Here is a 19,471-nt window from a genome sequence, read left to right as displayed (position 1 = left end):
TAAAATGGTGTTGCTCTGGATGAGACTGGAGAGCTATGTCTAATTATTTTCTTGTATTTGGCAGTGGGATGTTCTATGATGGGAACCACACATATCTCATTGAGCCAGAAGAAAATGAGAAGTCTCAAGTAAGTGCTCTCTTTGCAGAGACCTTTATTCACCTTTCTCCTCTTTCCACCCTCTTTATATTTTTGTATTGTTAGGGACAGGATTACACACACACACACACACACACACACACACACAGAAACACACACACACACACAGAAACACACACACACACACACACACACACACAGACAGTGACAGAGACACTGAAGCAAATTAAGCCAGCACTTTTTACTTTTTACGTTTTCTTGCCCTGACTCTCTTATGCTAGAAATACTTTCCCGGAAGCCACACTTCTCTCTGCTGTGTGTCATGTGCCTTACTTTAGACAATTACACTAAATACCATAGACTGTGTGTGTGGCTTATACAACAGAAAGTATTTTCTCCCTGTTCTGTAAGCTGTGACATTACACATCAAGATGCCAGCAGAGTTGGTGTCCTGTGGGCTCTCTCCTTGGGTGGCAGGCATTTCCCGTCCTGATGTACTTTTACTTGCCAGACAGATTTCTAATCATCCCTTCCTCACCATATGAGGACATCAGCCATATTGGACTTGGGTACCACCCTCCCAGCCTTATGTAACATTTACTATTTTCTTATAGGCCCTCTCTGCAGGTACAATGCCATGACCTAACAGGCATCAACATCAGCATCAATCTGTTGCTATGAGTCTGGGATGTGCTACCTGCATTCAATCCATAACAGACAAGAGCCACCGAAATGTGATTTTCACCTCTTTCTTTTCTAGATCCCACACGTTTCTACACGGCATGTGCTTTCAAAGCTCGATGCCAGTGAAGTGTACAGAAACCCAGGACTTCTTAATTATCTTCTTCTAGGAGTTGATACATTTATTTAGTACAAATCAGGAAAGGATTGAGTTAACATTTAGACTGTAATAGCTTTGTTGGCCTTTGGCTAAGAGCAGATATGATAGACTATAGGGAAACAATGTAGTCTTTAATCCTTCCTTTGCATATACAAATGAAGTTCCTCATTTCATGAAATGTTGGCCAAACATTGACAGAAGAGGTAATTTCCAGGAATACACATTGTTTTGCTACCTGTTAAACAACCCTGTTGGGGAAGCCATCTGACTGGTGTACCTACTGGGTCAGGCCTGTCACTGTGCATGACACTGACATTTTAGAGGTCATTACATACCTTACAGACTGTGACATCCTAATCTTTTAGCACTTAGATGCAGCCACATGAAATTATTCGAATGTTTAATAATTTTTCTTAGAAGGAAAAGTGTTGCGTTTTTCGCTTGCTTTCTAGAACCCTATATGTCAGGATTCTGGGCACCACTTATGTCTGTCATCCTGCTCACAGCTCAAGATTGGTAGCTCTGCACTCACTGCCTACTAGAGCTATGTGGCTCTTAAAGTTGGGGCAGGGATCTGTGAAAGAAGCCAATCACCAACCTATTTTCCTAGGTGCCTTACATCCCCTTGGGGAAACAGGTCCATTCATTTATTTTCCACGACTGCCTCTTTGGCTCTTCTGCCCGGGAGGCACTGTGGTTGTAATTGGTGGTTGTATTGCTAGAGGAATGCACTCAACATGAGTGCTCATGTAGTCAGGGCTCGTGGCCTCTCACAAACCTGAAGAGCATGGTGTCAAGCTACAGTTCTCTTAGGTCCAAGTTTTTCCAGCTATGATTGCCTGAAACCAAGGATACTTGCTTCCCATGTGCTTAATCTCTGCCCTGTGTGCTCTTTCAGGAGGAGTCTCATTGTCACTCCGTGTACAAATCCAGACACTTTGAATTTCCCTTGGATGACCTTCCGTCTGGTACGGTATTCATATTGGGAATTTTTAAAAATGGCAACCCAGTAATTCAGTTACTACTTTAGAACCAATATATATGCTAGACAATAAATGATGGTTGCTCATGACATTTTAGAGGGACTGTCAAGTTGTATTGAGGGAAAGAATAAAATACAAACTAGCTATTTACAATTGAGAAGTTCAGAAAGATATGGCTTAAGCACATGGAAGGGACACTTAAGAAATTAAGACCCAATGTGAGGAACTAGAAGAGTTGTTTGTAAAGGTGGTAACCGATGTGGAAATCCCCCTGGTGGTGAAGTGATGGTTTTGTGAACACAGGCATGAGTCATCTCCCCATGTGCTGTTTCTCCATCCTTCTTTGTTCTAGCATTAAAAGCAAAAGGTGCTATAGTTTAACATTTTATATTTTTGTGTACCACTTGTGAAATTGGCACGCATTTTCTTCTCATTTTTGTTTAATCTCTATAAGTTAGTCTCTATAAACGTTGATTGGAGAGGTACATCCGCATGTCATGTGACAAGCCAAGTCACCCTTGGTGCTAGAACCCCATGATTGTGGAAATTTGATTATGGAAGGGACATAATCTGTCTTTTGCTCCTTTTAATTAATTTAGTTTTTGCAATAGCTCCGTATGGTACTATAACTCATTTCTTTGTTTGGTTGGTTTTGCCTTTGTACATAAAAAAAAATAGAGGTTCATCGCGTTTGGTTTTCTAGGGTCCCACAGCTAGCTAGCTATTAACGGACAAGGATTATGATACTTTGAAGGAGTGCCATGAGAAAGTCACAGGAAACCATGAACAGTGGCCAGCCTAAGAGAAAATCTAAAGCTACTGTTAGAAAAAGCAGATAATAGCTTATACCATCTTGTTAGAAAATGAAGTGAATGTTAGATTCTAATGTTCCTTTCTCTCTAGAATGAGGTTGTGACTCATTGGCCTCCTGCAGTTCCCCGGGAGAGGAGCGAACACTTTCTACTTTGGTAAAGGGATAGAGAGTCCCATTTGGTGGAATTCACTATTTTGGAGGCCAGTGAGAGTGCTCAGTGGGTAATGGCATTTACCACACAAGCCTAGTGATCTGACTTCTGTCCCCAGAACCTACATGGCAACTGCAGAGACCTGACTCTAAGTTGTCCTCTGACCTCCACGTGAGGTGTGGCACATGCGTGCTCCAACTATGGTGTGCGTACAAAATAAGAATCCACTACTTTAAAAAGTCTGCGGGCAAACACACAGACATTCCTACTTTAGAAGACTCATACTGTGCTTTCAACAACTTTGTGAAACTTTATAATGCCACTTATAGGAACAAAATAAATCTTGAATGGCCGTGTTCAAATAAAACTACAGAGTAATAGATCTTCCTGGAAGCAATCAGCGTTGATTAATATTTAAAATAATAAAGAATCCCCACCAAAGACTTCAATATAGGAATGCTACAATGTAACCTTTCAAGTTTTTTTTTTTTTTTTTAAAAAAAAACTTTGTTCAGCGTTCTTTTTCACAGATGACTATGGAAGTGACTTAGCACTCTTTCTTTTCTTTTTTCTTTTCTTTTATTTCTGATAGGGTCCAACTCTGTAGCCCACCTTGGCCTCAGACTTGCCACGATCCTTCTGGCCTGGCCTCCTCAGTGCTGGGTTTGAGGCTGTAAACTTCTATGGTCAGCCCATTTCTAGCTTCCTAAGCAGAGGTTGCCTCTGCCAGTTTTAGGAATGGAATTGTCTTTCAAGATTGCTAATAATTTACTATGACAAATGAGAAGAAAACAAGATGTGGTCGTGTGGCTTGTTTGGTTTTTTAAATTTTAGGTTGAATATAATTGAACAGTGTTATGGGCACCAGCACCACCTTCATCTTGCCTATTGTTGTCTATTTCTTAGAGATAGAAATAATGTAATTAGGTATTTACCAATTTGTTTGACTATAATTCCTTTTATTTTCTGTGACATGTCTCTCAGGAGAAATGTTCTTTAGAAAAAATTTTGGAGAAAAAGAGAGTCTTGTTTTCAGTGAACAAGTTGACACCATAGAAACTGATGTGCATAAGACATAAGCCCTGTGTGTGCCCGGCTGGGCTCTGTGTGTGCCCTATTGAATGTATCCATGTCCCTATGTATCCCTATTGGGATACAAGGTTTTTGTTACTGAGCCACTTCCCTGTGTGGTTTCCCAGGTTTGGCTTCTACTTCTGCCATTTCTTTTCTGCTTGTTTTTCCTTTTGACTACTCTTGCCTTTAGAAGGACTTCAGACATAGGGAAATCTATATTATATTTCATTTCTTTTGCTTAGCATATGCCTTTTTATTTTACCAAAAGTAGCAATAGTTTGTTGATTTTATTATTGAATTTATTCTCTTATGAATACAGTAAATTAATATTAATTTTGCTGATGGGTGCTTAGTTTTTTTTTTCCAGTTTGAGGCTGTTATTAAAAAGAAACCATGAACATTTTTGTATAAGTCTTCTCTTTTTCTTTCACTCCCTGTTTCCCCTCCCCCTTTATTTCTATTTTTGTAGAAGCATGTTTTTATTTCTTCTAGTAAATAACCAAGTGTGTTCTGGGAAGGTTTATATGTAGCTTGGGCTCAGTCTCATCAAACTTCAGCTTGTACCTGCTGGTAGCCACACATTGCTGGCCTCACCTCAGAGCCTTGAATTTAGGACATTCTGGGTCAGTTATGAGACTTCATTTCCAGCATGTCCCCTAGAGATGTCAATTTTATTAATCTAAGGATTCTACCTTGAAAACCTTTGTTTATGAGAAGTCGGTAAATTGTTTCTTCAGAGTAGTCATGTCATTACATGCTCACATCAGCACCATGTGGCAGGAGGAATTGCTCCAAGACTTGAGTCCCAGATAGTGAGGAATTTCTGCGGTGTGCATGTTTGTCAGCCATTCTGGTGAACATGATGCTGTGCTTTGAGCTTGCATCTGCGAGGTTTTTGACTGGTGATACATAGGGTATGCATATACCCTATACAAATACATAGTGGTATTTTTCTCTTTCAGTTGTCGCACTGCAGAAGGATTTACCTATTCTGTATTTGACCTCAGCCAAAAATAAAACAACATGATTATGTAGGCTGAATAAAAGGCATTTGTTAGATATATCAACACTGAATTATTTGGATTGTCATAAAGTACTCCTTTGACTCTGTTCATTTAGCTACCCGTTGTCTGTCTATCTATCTGTCTGTGTCTATCTATCTATCTATCTATCTATCTATCTATCTATCTATCTATCATGTATCTATTTATTTATTTGGTTTGCTGTGGCCTTATTCTGCATTTTGAAATCAGATACCATATTTCCACCAGTTTTGTCCTTTTTCAAATTAATTCAGCTCTTCTAGGTCCTTTGCATTTTCATACAGGTTTTAGAACCCACTTGTCAGTTTCTATAATTCCTCTTAACTTCTTATTAGATTATATTAAATGCTTATATTAACTGTGGATAAACAGGTCAGTAATAAGTCTTCCAGCCCATGGGAACAGAATAGAAGGCTTCCTCATACAGTTAGGGTTTGTCGTTGTTTGTTTTGCATGAGGCCCTCGTTTAATCTCTAGCTTCAAATACAACAAAACAAAACTAATTCTCAGCCCCTTCCCAATATACTGAATTACAGAAGATTAAAATAAATAGTTACACCTAAGGCAAGAGCCTAGCATAACTGTCCTCTGAAAGGCTCTACCCAGAAGCTGACTGAGACAGATCCACATACCCACAGCCAAACACTGGCCGTAGGTTGGGGACCCTTATGGAAGAGTTGGGGGAGGACTGAAGGATGGGAATGGCAACCCCACAGGAAGACCAACAGACTCGACTAACCTGGGCTGAGGGAAGCTCTCAGAAACTCAGCCACCAACCAAAGAGCATACACCGGCTAGACGGAGGTCTCTGGCACATATGTAGCAGAGGGCTGCCACACTTGGCCTCAGTGGGCGAGGATCCACCAATTCCTACAGGGTGAGGGGATACCCAAGGAGGTCCCAGCCCTCTCACAGGTAAAGGGGAGCAGGAAGGTGGAGGGACTCTGGAGGGGGTAGCATTTGGAATGTAAATAACTAAATAAATTATAAATAAATAAAAACATCACACATCAAAAAAAAAATCATTCCTTTTTCTCAAGGGCTTTCCCATTTGTTTTTGTTCATTTCAGTGCCTCATGGAGCTCAGCCTTTCTCATGCTCTGTAGTTAAGACTTGCTTCCCACCCTACTCCCACCTCCGCTGCTCTGGAGGACTTTCCTGCAACTGGGCCCTAAGTAGTCATTGAGAAGGAAAAGAGACCAGTGGATGAGTGTCTTCCAGCCTCCCTGGCCTTTTGTGGGAAGTTGGGGGAGGTTACAAATAAAGAGGGGCCTGTGTAAGACCCCCCCACCCAAAATTTAAAGACATTTACAATTTCTGTTTGTGTTAGCCATTTTTAGTATAGAAGTTGTTGTGGGTAAACATTTATCATTTCACAATTTCTGAGAGTCGAGTGCCTGAACGTGGCTTAGCGGCATGGCCACTGCTGATTGTCGTAACTGTCAGCTGCAGTTTTAACTTCCTTTGAGGGCCCCAATACCAGGGGTTCACGTCTGAGCTTGCTCATCGCGGATTGGCAGAAGTGTTCCGTCTTTTTGGTGAACCGATCCTTTCATCCTTACATACCCTGACTCCACTTTACAGGCACATTTATTGCCCTGAAGCTACCTACCTAGTATTAATGTGTCTAAGATTGTTTTGATACATTGAGAACTTCATAATGCGTATAATATATTTTGATCACGTTCATCCCCCAGTCCTCCCCCTGACTCCTCCCAGATCAACCCCTACCTCCTCACTGTTATTATTTTAAAAAGTTATTTTTAAAAAGTAATAATCCACCAAATTAAACTTGTACCACTCGTATACTCGAGTGTGGGAGTAAGCACATGACAGCTAATGTCCACTTACAAGGGCGTCCATACCACGAGTGTCTTTCTGGGTCTGCGTTACCTCACTCAGGATGATTTTTTTTTTTTTTTAGTTGCATCTGTTTGCATCACTTCATAGAAAATCTTCCTCACATCCAACCTAGAATCCAGAGACGAATCTGTATGCTTGAATAGTTTGTGTGTGACTCTAACCTGCAAGTTAGAGGGCCTCAGAACGTCCCATTGCCCTGCAAGAGCAAGCAAGGCCTTAGATAAAGTTTCTCATGGGTCGAGAAGACTGCCTCTGAGTTGGGCACAACTGAGTCAATGTTTTGGTGTCCTCTGTTAGTTAATAGTGTGCTGTGTTGCTTCCATTTCTCCTCTTCATTTTGCAGCCTCTAGAGAAGGTTAGTGATGGGTGCAACTGTCAGGTTGTCTATTTAGCAAGTTGTAAATAAACAGTGTGTTGCAATTTATTGTATGGCTATTAAAAATGACACGAGGCAGGACAGGTGTGTTTGAACTTTTGTGTGTTGTATTTACCCACTAGATACTTATTTATGACTAACCTCACAGGGTTACTTAATATACTCGCTAAGTATAAAGAAGGACTAGTGACATTTGCCTGCTGTTAAAGAAGTCTGGAAAAAGCACTGTTTGTTTTCATTTCCTTGTAGAATTTCAACGCGTAAACATTACTCCCCCTCAGTTTCTTTTGAAGCCAAGACTAAAGCGGAGGAAAAGACAGGTATGTGTTTGCAGGTGTATGCCATGATATTTCGACCGCTTGAGAACTGGCGATCCTCTACACTCAGTGTCTGTTGGGGCAAGAAGTAGTGCAGCCATTTGTGATGGTGGGGAAACAGGACCGGTGACATTTGCATGCAAGCATCAGTGGGGTGCATCATTTTACATGACGTGGCTACAAGATGGAGAATTGTGGATTCCCCCTTTCTGTGGATTGTGACAGCTCTGTTTGAAGCAAGGTCTTTTCCCATGCTCTGATTTGAACCACGTCACAGGCTCTTCTTTGCTAATCCTGTCGGGTTTTGAAACCACAAAGCATGCTTTCCTCACTCTAGCTGCCTTGGGCTTTAGTTTACAAATGAGGACATAGCTTTAGCCTTGTTCAACTGGCACTGCAGTAATAGCAACTGTCCTTAAGGGACCTTAAACCACAGGGGCAGCTACTGTTCTTCCTCCTGGCTCTGACCTCTGACGATGGCCTGTCCGATGGCCTGTCCTGTGTCGCATAGTTGACAAATGGCTTAGAATAAAGATCTGGCTATCAGAGTCAACTCAAAGTAATAATGTTGATGGATTGGGGGAGTGAATGTGTGCCTGTGACATAAGGAACACCTGAGGAAGGGAACAGATGGGCATTAAAGTGATTGTTTAAGGATGTGTGAAGAACTTACTTCATAGAGAGGACAGGGTAATACTCCGTATGCATGCGCTTGTTCCTCATAGACGTGTCAGCATCTATCTGGTCTACCAGGATTGGACCTAGCAATGCTCACACAACAAGGAAGTGTTCTGCCCCTGGGCTAGAGTCTGCTTGAGTTGTCCAGCCTAGACTTGCACTTGCTCTATATGCAGCTGAAGAACTCATGGTTCTTCTGCCTCAGCCTCCCCAGTAACTGATATGAAGGCCCCTGCAGCCATTGCCTTTACATAAAACAGGCACTGTTATGTCTCCTTGTGTTTTGGCAGGGTCTCACTTTGTAGCCTCAGGTGGCTTCAGATGCACGCCATTCATCCTGCCCTAGACTCCCGAGGGCCGGGATTACAGGCACACGGTTCTCATGCCTGGTAAAATGGAATGTATTTTCAGACAGACTTTTACGTGAATTATAGTTGTTAATTTTTGTTTAAAACTTAGCATGTACTTGACCGTTTTATAAGAATTTTAATTGTTTAGCTGGAGAATTTGACAGAATAGTAACACGTTTGCTCCTCATGACATCCTTCTTGAGAAGGTACTGTTGTGATCTGTATGTATTGAGGAGGACAGAATGCCCACACCGTAATGAGCTGGGATTCTGATTTATAAAATCCGGTCTTAGAGCTCTCTCTCTCTGCATATACTCTCTGAACCACACCCTCAGAAGCCTGTGTGTTCCACAAGCCACTACCTTCTTTAGATACAGACACACGGATGTCATGAGTTAACTGAAGGTTAAAAATAACTTCCACGAAGATTTAATTTACAAAGGTGTTTATTATTATGCATCCTGAGTGGACACAGTAGGAGAAAGATCCTCCTAACATTTGCCCTGAAGTTCTTATAAGCATCACAACATCTTGTCCTTTGTTAAGAATGGTCTTTAGGGACCCATGAAACTGAATTTGTGTGATACTGTGTGGTTCAAATGAAGTTCAAGGCATTGAAAAAAATGTTGGGACTCACTGGAAAGCCTGATAGATTGACTAGTAAGCCCACGGGGAATGAGAAAGATCTTGCCCTACTAGGACATTTTTTTATCCTTTAAAGAATGTTGTCATCAAGTGCAATTTATGCTCCTGTTCAGTTTTTAAATACAAAAATATAGTTCATCTTTCTTTGAAGCTGGTGTTATAAGAGTTTTTCTTTTTTTCAGACTAGAGAATACATTTAGAAAGAGACAAAAAATCTATGAAGCAGTATATTTTTAGTTTGTTAAAAATACACCACTCATTCTTGTATTGATTCTGGTTTGATTTGATGCTGTGCGCTCATCACAGAAATAGTCTTTGGGCAACTGAATAAGATTTAGTGAAAAAACAAAAAGGCTATTGAACCATGACATAAAAGAAAAGTCAGTTTCACAGATCATGTTAATGACTAGGTGATGGTGGGCAGCGGGGATGGCTGCCCTGATAGCTTTTGCCCATAATATTGATTAGGTGTGGTTTCGAAAGTACAGAGAATTTGCTGAGCAGAGGGATATAGCGGCTAAAGACTACTTGGGAGTGTCAGCGATATGCTGTCCACACCTCTGCAGCGTGGGAGATCTTATGAACCAACCTAGAGGAGACACCTCAGAAAAAGTCTGTTTCATCACTGTCAGAAGCGGTGTTGGAATTGAACTAAGATTGCTCTGCCAGTATCACGTTTCCATGCCACAGTTAGATTAAAATGGTTTGATGAAGACAAGCGTGAAAGGCCTATATTCATATTTAATCGTGTTTGTGTGAGCGTTCTGGGAAAACCCTGGTTATTTGCTGTACCCCCATGGAAGAAGGAAATCCAGGTGAGAAGACAATGTTATCCTTGTTTTTTCATTCTTCATAGATTTTTCTTAATCCATACATGTATTGCAGCTACTCAAAACCTCAGGAAATTAATGTGACGAGAACTTAGAAATTAATGCTGGAGGAGAGAGGAAACTTTTGCGTCGCTGACTTCTCCCATGCTTTCTTTTAGTTTTTGCAGTGAAGTTTAAAGGCTTGGTCTTTTTGTCCACTCTGTTACAGCTTCTTCGATTTCCTCGGAACGTAGAGGAGGAAACCAAATACATCGAGCTGATGATTGTGAATGATCATCTCATGGTATGATCTGCCTCCCCATTCCTTTCAGTCTTCGCCTGCTCTTGGGTGTGGTGTAAAAACTGAGTTTAGAAGAAACAAAAACCTCTTCAAGTTGTGACTAGGAAAAATCATTTGTGTAAATATATACACACACTCACAAACATACACGTGTTCACACATATACACTCACACATATACATACATATTCATATACATACACACATACACACATACACAAATATACACATATATACAGACACATACATACACACAGATACATACACATATAAACATATACATACTCACACATATACACATACACACATACACACTCACATATACACACCCTCACACATACACACACATATGTGTGTATATATATATATATATATATTTGTACTACCACATTGTATGTGTGAGGTATACGATACACAGCAAGTTGTCATACAGTGAGGAGGAGAGCTTTGGGAAGAGGAAACAGGCCCAATGAAGTAGATTTTTGACTAGGAGCAACTTATAAATAGAAAACATGCTTAGGTGGACCTAACTAGCAATTTTTATGAGGGTTCAAAAATACTTTTAAAAGATATTTTTATATATTAGCTATATATAAAGTGATCTTGTTATGACATGTCTATATGTATCTGTAATGTACTTTGATCATATTCACCTCCTTACACCTCCCCTGCCCCCATTATCTTCTCTCTTTAACTTTAGTCTTAAGAGAGTCTTATCCACCAAACCCAGACACTGTTGTGGATGCGAACAAGAGCCTGCTGACAGGAGGCTGATACAGCTGTCTCCTGAGAGGCTCTGCCAGTGCCTAACAAATACAGAGGTGGATGCTCACAGCCATCCATTGGATGGAGCACAGGGTCCCCAATGAGCTAGAGAAAGTACCCAAGGAGCTGAAGGGATTTGCAGTCCCATAGGAGGAACAACAATATGAACTAATCAGTACCCCCAGAGCTCCCTGGAACTAAATCACCAACCAAAGAATACATATGGTGGGACTCATGGCTCCAGCTGTATATGTAGCAGAGGATGACCTAGTCAGTCATCAGTGGGAGGATAGACCCTTGGTCCTGTGAAGGCTCTATGCCCCTGTATAGGGGAAGGCCAGGACCAGAAATGGGAGTGGGTGGGTTGGTAAGCAGGAGGAGTAGGGAGAGGATAGGGGGTTTTCAGAGGGGAAACCAGGAAAGGGGATAACATTTGAAATGTAAATAAAGAAAATATCTGTGAGAGAGAGAGAGAGAGAGAGAGAGAGAGAGAGAGAGAGAGAGAGAGAGAACTGGAGAGCTAGGATTTCCTGTTCCCAAGTGGCTAGGAAAGCACCTTCAACCTGGGACTTCTCCAATAGCTGAACCTTTTGTTTAAGCTTGGATTCTGTGCCCTAAATTAGGTGCTCAGGTTGGTTCTTTCTCTCCTTGCCCTGCTCATCCCCTTCTTTCCTCAGTGTGTGTGTGTGTGTGTGTGTGTGTGTGTGTGTGTGTGTGTATGTGTGAGTGTGTGTGAGTGTGTGTGTATATGTGTGAGTGTGTGTGTGAGTGTGTGTGTATGCATGTGTGTATGTGTGTGTATGTGGGTGTATGTGTGTGTATGTGTGTATGTATGTGTGTGTGTGTGTTGTTGTTGTTTTATTTGTTTGATACAGTGTATTTCACTAGGGATGTTTTCAGGAGCACAGATGAGAATTTGTAGGAGTACAAGGGCCTGCCTTATCTACCACTGGTCCTCGGTGCTTGCCTTGTGAAGGTGCCACTTGAAAATGATTGAAATTTAGTTTTTTTATGATAAATCCTGACTTAGAATACCACAGAGGCCAAGCAAACCAAGCATGTGACCCACATTTACTGAGCCATCTCCTTATGAGTTGTACCTCAGAGTCTCTTCTTCCTCCAGAACTACGTAGAACTTGTAGAGTCTTTCACATGTAGCCATATTTTCATTTACTGTCTTACTTTGCATGTCTTGTTGATCATAACAGCTTTCAAAAGGACACCTCCCCCCAAATAAACCTATAAAGTGCATGGAGTGGGTGGGGTTTTTAGTATGGAGAAGTGTGTGCTAGGGATTGAACCCAGACCCTCATGTGCACCAAGTGTACATAGCATATGCTACATTCCAGCCCCTCGATGTGGAATATTTTGAACTTTATCTCACATATGAGATGATGTCATCTTTATTTGCAGTACATAGCTTTTAGCTTCAGGGTAGATGAGGAACAAGGCTCTACCCTGAGGTTTTTGTAAGAAATCCTTAGGAATGTTTCTTGTATTTCCTATTCTATCTTAAGATGGTTATTTCCTGGTGACTTTGAACATCCTTCACTGTTGTCTGTTGCTTTCAGTTTAAAAAGCACCGGCTTTCTGTTGTATATACTAATACCTATGCGAAGTCTGTGGTGAACATGGCGGATGTGGTGAGTACCAGTCCCATGCAGTATCACCCCTGTTGCTAGTAGGTGGGCAATAAGGTACTGACATTGGAATTTCTCCAAGTTACACTTTAGCCAGGATGACCCCAGAAACCTGGGTGACCTTGCCAGGGACTTTGCTGACTTTCATCTGTCTGGGAAAGTGGTCTGGCCAAAGGTGCTTGCAGTTTTTTCTTGTGTGTTTCATACTGCACAGGATAGGGGTTTAGCAAAGATACAGTGTACGCCTGGAAATCAGTACAGAGACAGTGCAAGATCTAAGCCTTTTCAGAGATGCCCAGCACTGTGACCAAGCTGCCCCCCAAATAATTCCCCTGTCTGCGTTTTTCTCAACACCACACAGGTTGCGTAACAGTCACTTCCTGATAGAATCTTTATTGTTATGTTTTGTTGTTGTTGTTGTTGTTGTTAGAGAAACGTAAGGTTTCACAAATTATTTCTCTAGGGTGCCAAAAGATAGACTTGGGGAAAGCCTTGAATTGAGCACAAATATTTGTTAAAAGAAAACCACTTTTGTGCTAAAATGTGCTTTGTTCATTGGGTTTTCCTTGATAAATCATTTGATTCAGTGTTCTTTAAGGGAAGTACATTCAAATTGCAAACCTAATGATGTCTTTTGAGAACACCAATGTGTCTTTAATTAAAACAAAGTTATTTCCCTGAAAGGAGCTTTGCAGTCCTTCATCAACTGATTTTACAGCATGTGTAGCCGATGCTTTCATCTCGTTAATCTAGATCTATAAAGACCAACTTAAAACTAGGATAGTATTGGTTGCCATGGAAACCTGGGCTGCCGACAACAAGTTTGCCATCTCTGAAAACCCACTGATTACCCTGCGTGAGTTCATGAAGTACAGGAGGGATTTTATCAAAGAGAAAGCTGATGCAGTTCATCTTTTCTCGTATGTAATTTTTTAAAAATATGTTTACTCCTTATGACTCCATATTGAGTGCTCTCTTATTCCTGAATAAAATGTATCCTTCTACCACAATGCAACTGTGATGTAATGTGGCCGTGTATTTGGAAGATGTTTTGAAATGTAGATTGTTTGAAAGTTGCATAATATGTAAGTGATTTGAGTTTCGATTGCATGGTCTATTTCATTAGTTTCCCAGTGCTTAATCAGAGCATTTACAGAGTAAATGTACTGTCACGTGCAGACCAAGTTTTAGCAATTCATTACATTCGTTAAGATCGGGATATCTTAAATGTCACTCTTCTCTCTGGTGTGGGTTCTGAGGTAAGAGCTATGTCTCTGGAATTGATTGTCTACTGTTTTTTTTTTTTCTCATCTTGTGTTCTTTCTTTTAGTATTTAACATATTGACATAACCGCAAAACATATTCTGTAAGATTTTAAGACCTTATTTAAAATCAGAATTATTGAGGACAATTATGATTAGATGTGAAAGATGCACTTTGGTTGTTATCTTTAATTTTTGTCTAATTTCAAATTTAGAGGTAAGTTGCCAGAATTTGATAAGGAAATTGCCTGTGTGCTTTACCCAGACTCAAGACTTGTATTTTCCTCATTTCCTTTTGAAGTATAAATTGGAGACATATGGTACTACCAAATTCTTGAGGTATTCAGTGTAGTCTCTTAAAAATAACGACAGCACATGAGCATTCTTACATAATCCAGTCTGGGTTCAGATTTTATCAGTTGTTTCAATGCTCTTCTTTAGCTGCATTTGTGGCTTTGAGCATCTACTACAGTGCTGTGCAATGTATCTAATTACCTTCTTCTTTAAGCTGAAAAGTTTTTTCTCAGCCTTCATCCATGTTGAATTTGATTCTTTGGAAGAGTATATACTGATTCTTTTATTGATGGCTGTTCATTGTAGGATTGTCTGATATTTTATCATTAATTATATTTAAGGTATTTATTTTGGTCTAAAGCTCTACAAAAGTGAGTTTTGTATTTTCAAAGTATCATTATCAGCAATTGATTTTAATAGGTGTATTTCTATATATGTATTGATCACATGGGGAAGCAACCCTTAGAAACATTTTTTTTTTTAAAAAAATCATGTGTGTAAATAAGTTTTGCATTTCTTCCTTACCTGGGGAATATATTGTATGCATTGAGAAAACAAATTAGAAAATAAACTCTGAGAGGGGCTTGGATGTCTGAACTGTGAGCAGTAAGCCTTTCCATTTCCTTTTCTGAAAGGGGCAGTCAATTTGAGAGTAGCCGGAGCGGGGCAGCTTATATTGGTGGGATTTGCTCGCTGCTGAGAGGAGGAGGCGTGAATGAAGTAGGTGTGACCACCTGTGCAATTCAAAGTGGTATGATGGCTGAACATGCTTTCCCAATATTTCAGAAACCATTGCTCAGTAGCCAGTCTCCAGATGCTAGACTCCTTCATTAGTCATCAGTATGCCTCCATTTTGTGTCCAGATCTCAAAAATATGACTCGATGATTGTACTTATGTTCTGTATAGAATAATTTCCTGATTAAGCAGTTCATAGAGAGAGAATCTGTATGTTAAACGTCATTTAAAATAAGAATAAAGCCCCAGGGTTTTCCAGAGTTGAGTAATCTCTGAGGCATTGGGTTGCCACCTAACAAACCAATTGGATATTTTCTCCTTTTGTCAGTATTTGGCAAATTTGGGGAAAGTTAAAAGGCAGAGAAGAGCATCCATGGGGAAGGGCTTACTCCTAACACACTAAACTTAATGGAAACACGGTGAAGGGAAGTGCTCCAATCTGCAGGAAGGCCATACACTGGAAAGTTAAAGATCCGATTGGCAACAGAGCGTCTTGATTTCCTGACTCATTATGTTCGCTTGCTAAAGTTGCTTGCTTGCTGTCTTTCTTCTTCTTCTTCTTCTTCTTCTTCTTCTTCTTCTTCTTCTTCTTCTTCTTCTTCTTCTTCTTCTTCTGCTTCTTTTTCTTCCTTTTTTTTTTTTTTGAACATTTTCAGTTTCTGTCTTTCAGTCATGCCATTCACTTTACAGCCCTAAATGGTACCCAGAAGTCAAGAGTGCCCACCAACACATCCCCCATCTTGTACTGCTTCCATGTATAACTACTTACTTGATCTCTATGGTCCATCCTCTTCTCCCCCTTCTCCCTCCTCTTCCATCTCCTTTCTTCTTTTCCCCTCCCTCGCCATTTTTTTAAAAAAAATATTCTATTAGATATTTTCTTCATTTACATTTCAAATGCTATCCCGAATGACCCCTATACCCTCCCCCCACCCCGCTCCCCTACCCACCCACTCCCACTTCTTGGCCCTGGCGTTCCCCTCTATGGGGGGGGGGGCATAAAGTTGCTTTCTGTCCCACATGGGATGAAAATGAGTTCCAGACACATCTAGTTTTATTATATATTATTCAAAAGTCTGGCTTAATGCTGTGCAGTTATTAAGTTTTTTTTCGGGAATGTTATCAAGTGAAATTTGGAATCAGGATCGTATTTAAGTTTCCAGGCTATGAGATGACTGCTCCTCGGAGTCATTCTCCTCCTTCTAGGACTTAATCACATTTGAATGTGTCTGTTACACTACTTCATCCCCAGTGCATGGCCAGTACAGGATGCTTAGACTCTGCTAAAGAAAATGTCAAGGAATACCTATAGTCCTACAGCCAAGGAGACTGAGGCACGCTCCAGGAGTTAGGCAAGCCTAACACAGAAGCCCTGTCTCAAAAACATACCACACACGCAAAAAGAAAGAAAATGCTTAGGAATGACTTGTTTTCAATTGTTTGTACTGTTTTTCTCTAGCCTATCTTAAATGGGAAACAGTGTTCATTTACATAACTTTTGGTTTTGTTTTTCAGTTTGGAAAAACAGATTTAATGGCAGTTACCCTCGCTCAGTCATTAGCCCACAATGTCGGTATAATCTCAGACAAGAGAAAACTAGCAAGTGGTAAGTTTTAGTCATGTGAGATTTAGTTGTATTTTTTTAAGACAGACAGCTTGTTAAATATTTCCTAGCATGAGATTCTTTTTAATTCGGTTGCTTGATCCTGATTATGAGCAATAGAGCAAGATATGGAAACCAGCAACAAAATGTTGCTTTCAAAGGTAATAAAGAAAACAATTATATCATTTTTGAAAAATTCTCAGTGTATAACAAACAGTGAATCCATGTGTTGACGAAGTCAAAGCTGGATTTAACCCAAGAGGGGACAAAGATAGCTCATTTTGGAATTTGCACTTTCCTGGTGGGGAATTTTCAGTGGCTTGGGACTTAGACTGCATTTTATTATGGTTTTCTTAACCTGAAGATGGCTCAAGACCCAGCACTTCCTTGTTGCAAGCAGACCTGATGCAGAGCCTAGGAGCCTGTAGACCCTAAACCGCAACTAAACCACACTAGCCTTAGCATCCATGAAGACTAAAGTTACTTCTCTATGAACAGTACCCTGACCAACTGAAGCAAAAAAAAAATTATTATATCTGTGTTTATTTAATTATTTTATCATCAAATGTTATAAATATGGATACTGGTAATGAATTATCTCTTAGGGAGAACCATTATTTCCTGGATGGTCGAATGCTGTTTTCCATGTATCCACCTACTCATTTAAATTTCCAGATGTAACAGGACAACTGTTGAAATGGATAGATCATAAAAAAATATATATTGTCTTCAGGATTAAACATATGTTAAGTAAAAATTAGGATTTTTCAAGCCAGGCAGCCTGATTGTGAGGTCTTTTGTCTAAGCAATCAGTACTTTCTTCTGCTTCTCCCAGAGCCCCATCCCCACCCCCCAGAGGATTTTAATAGTGAGAAGGCACTGCAGAATTTTCCCTAAAAGCTGCTGAACCTGGGGAACCTATAAGGGTGCCATTAACATCTCACTATTTCACTGGTATTTGTTTGTCTTCCAAGTAGCTACTTTCAGTGGTTTATAAACATGATTATTTGTGAAGTGTGGGTCAATGTGTATGACCCCCATGGGGTCCAAATGCGGTTTGTTTTTATACATTGTAGTCAAAGCATCTATCGTGTAAGTACAATTAGAAAGCAGGTTTTCAAAAACCATTTTGGACACAAAGTTAAGATAACCTGAAAGCCACTTCAGTGCAGCTGCATGGAGTTTGTAACAGGGCGTGTCTTCCTTGTCTCCTAGGTGAGTGTAAATGCGAGGACACCTGGTCCGGGTGCATAATGGGAGACACCGGGTGAGTCACTTCCGCTTTACCTCCTTGTGAGTGACACATGGAACTGCACTGCAGGCGTTTATGGGAAAAATCATAAAGAAGTATTCCTGATGGCCCTCCATATAAATTTTTTTTTAAAAAAATAACCTCTTATTTAAAATAAAACAAAACAAAAAACAACAACATAAACAAAAACTCCACTTCAATGAGAAGCCACTAAGGATCTTTTTAGTCTTCGGTCTAGGGTAGAATTCTAATGCGGTACAGCCACTTTCTTCTTCTGTTAGGTTTGCTCACTAACCAACCAACCTCCCCCCACCACCACCCCCAACTCTTTTTAAATCTCTTTCAATTCAGCTGCTAAATTGATGCTCAAAATGAAACCAAAAATTCAGCCTGTTTGTAGCTACACGTCAGGTCCACGTTGATGGTTGTGTGATAATAGCTTCATAGCTCAGGGTCATTGAACAAGAGGTTAGGAAGAAAAAAACGTAGACGTCTCTGAAAGATTTTCGTTTTTATATGGTCCTATCTTCTTCACATACTGTCAGACTTGAATTCTTGTCTTTCATTTTTTCTGACTAAATTCTTAGAAGCATTCCTTTTGTCCCAGACCACTCAGGCCTGCTTTTGAGTTCACTTTTCTTGTGCCCTTGTTATCTCAATGGCATTTCCTGTGCTCTTCCAGGCATCTCCCAGGCTCCTGACTTCCAGCAGCCTTAAAGGCCGTAGAGGAGAAAACTGCACACACTTGTACCACAGTTTTCAAAAGTGAGAGAGACATGGCCTGTGCTCTCCCTCACTGCCCTCCATTCTCAGCAAGGCAGCCACCATTTTGATTTTGGTCCTTATTCATAGCTTGTTTGTAATAATTTCAGTCTTTGCATATGTATATATATGCATTGCTTCTCACGCTTATGATTCATAGATGTTTCATAATGCATATTTTCATGTCTCTCGCTTTCTTGGATAACATTATATTTGTTAAGATTGATCTGTGATTTTAATATGTAGTATTGTTTACTAAATACCAGTGTGCTCCCTACAATGTTTGTGAGTCACAACAGCCAAAAGAATAAAATCCTGTCAGGTGGGGTAGCTATACTTGAAGAGACCTTCCAGGAGGGCTAGGGGTTAAGGGTTATCTTCTACTATGTTGTAAGTTGGAACCAGCCAAAGATACATGAGGCTGTCTCAAAACAAAAACAAAAACAAAAAAACAAAAAAACAAAAAACAAAACAAAACAAAAAACCAAGCAAGTAAAATAGAATAAGGTTCAAATCTCTTACTTTAGTGTTTATATGATTTATATATCCATATCTTTATTCTCATTTACCATGATTCTATTCTATTTTCTTATAATTTTTTTGTGGGTTTCTAGCATTTTTTTGATTTGTTGCACGGGGATTTTTAGTTTCTCCAAATTTGTTTAATGTGATTATATTTGAACTTCCAACTTCTTTTTTGATTTTCCTGAATAAATTATTTTTCCCTGGAATGTCTTCCCCTGTTTTCTCTCTCTGATCTCATTTCTAACCATCTCTGAGGTTTGTCATGATTTTTAACTCATGCATAATAATTT

At 40.0% G+C, this 19,471-nt stretch overlaps 1 protein-coding gene across 12 annotated transcripts in view; it reads left to right on the top strand.

Moving 5' to 3' along the window:
- Adam22 (ADAM metallopeptidase domain 22) overlaps positions 1–19,471 on the top strand; it is a 231,769-nt gene that overhangs the window by 149,630 nt on the left and 62,668 nt on the right. For all 12 annotated transcript variants that reach the window (XM_021188464.2, XM_029534613.1, XM_029534614.1 and 9 more), the window contains 9 exons: positions 65–128; positions 1,838–1,907; positions 7,493–7,563; positions 10,272–10,346; positions 12,679–12,750; positions 13,501–13,667; positions 14,939–15,023; positions 16,555–16,645; positions 17,858–17,909. In XM_021188464.2, coding sequence (XP_021044123.1) covers positions 65–128; positions 1,838–1,907; positions 7,493–7,563; positions 10,272–10,346; positions 12,679–12,750; positions 13,501–13,667; positions 14,939–15,023; positions 16,555–16,645; positions 17,858–17,909 — 747 coding nt within the window. The remainder of the gene's footprint in view (positions 1–64; positions 129–1,837; positions 1,908–7,492; positions 7,564–10,271; positions 10,347–12,678; positions 12,751–13,500; positions 13,668–14,938; positions 15,024–16,554; positions 16,646–17,857; positions 17,910–19,471) is intronic.

This window comes from Mus pahari, chromosome 2, assembly GCF_900095145.1.
Source record: "Mus pahari chromosome 2, PAHARI_EIJ_v1.1, whole genome shotgun sequence".
Taxonomy (NCBI): Eukaryota; Metazoa; Chordata; class Mammalia; order Rodentia; family Muridae; genus Mus; species Mus pahari.
Note: the sequence above shows the minus strand (reverse complement) of the source record. Positions and strands in the feature narration are given on the sequence as shown.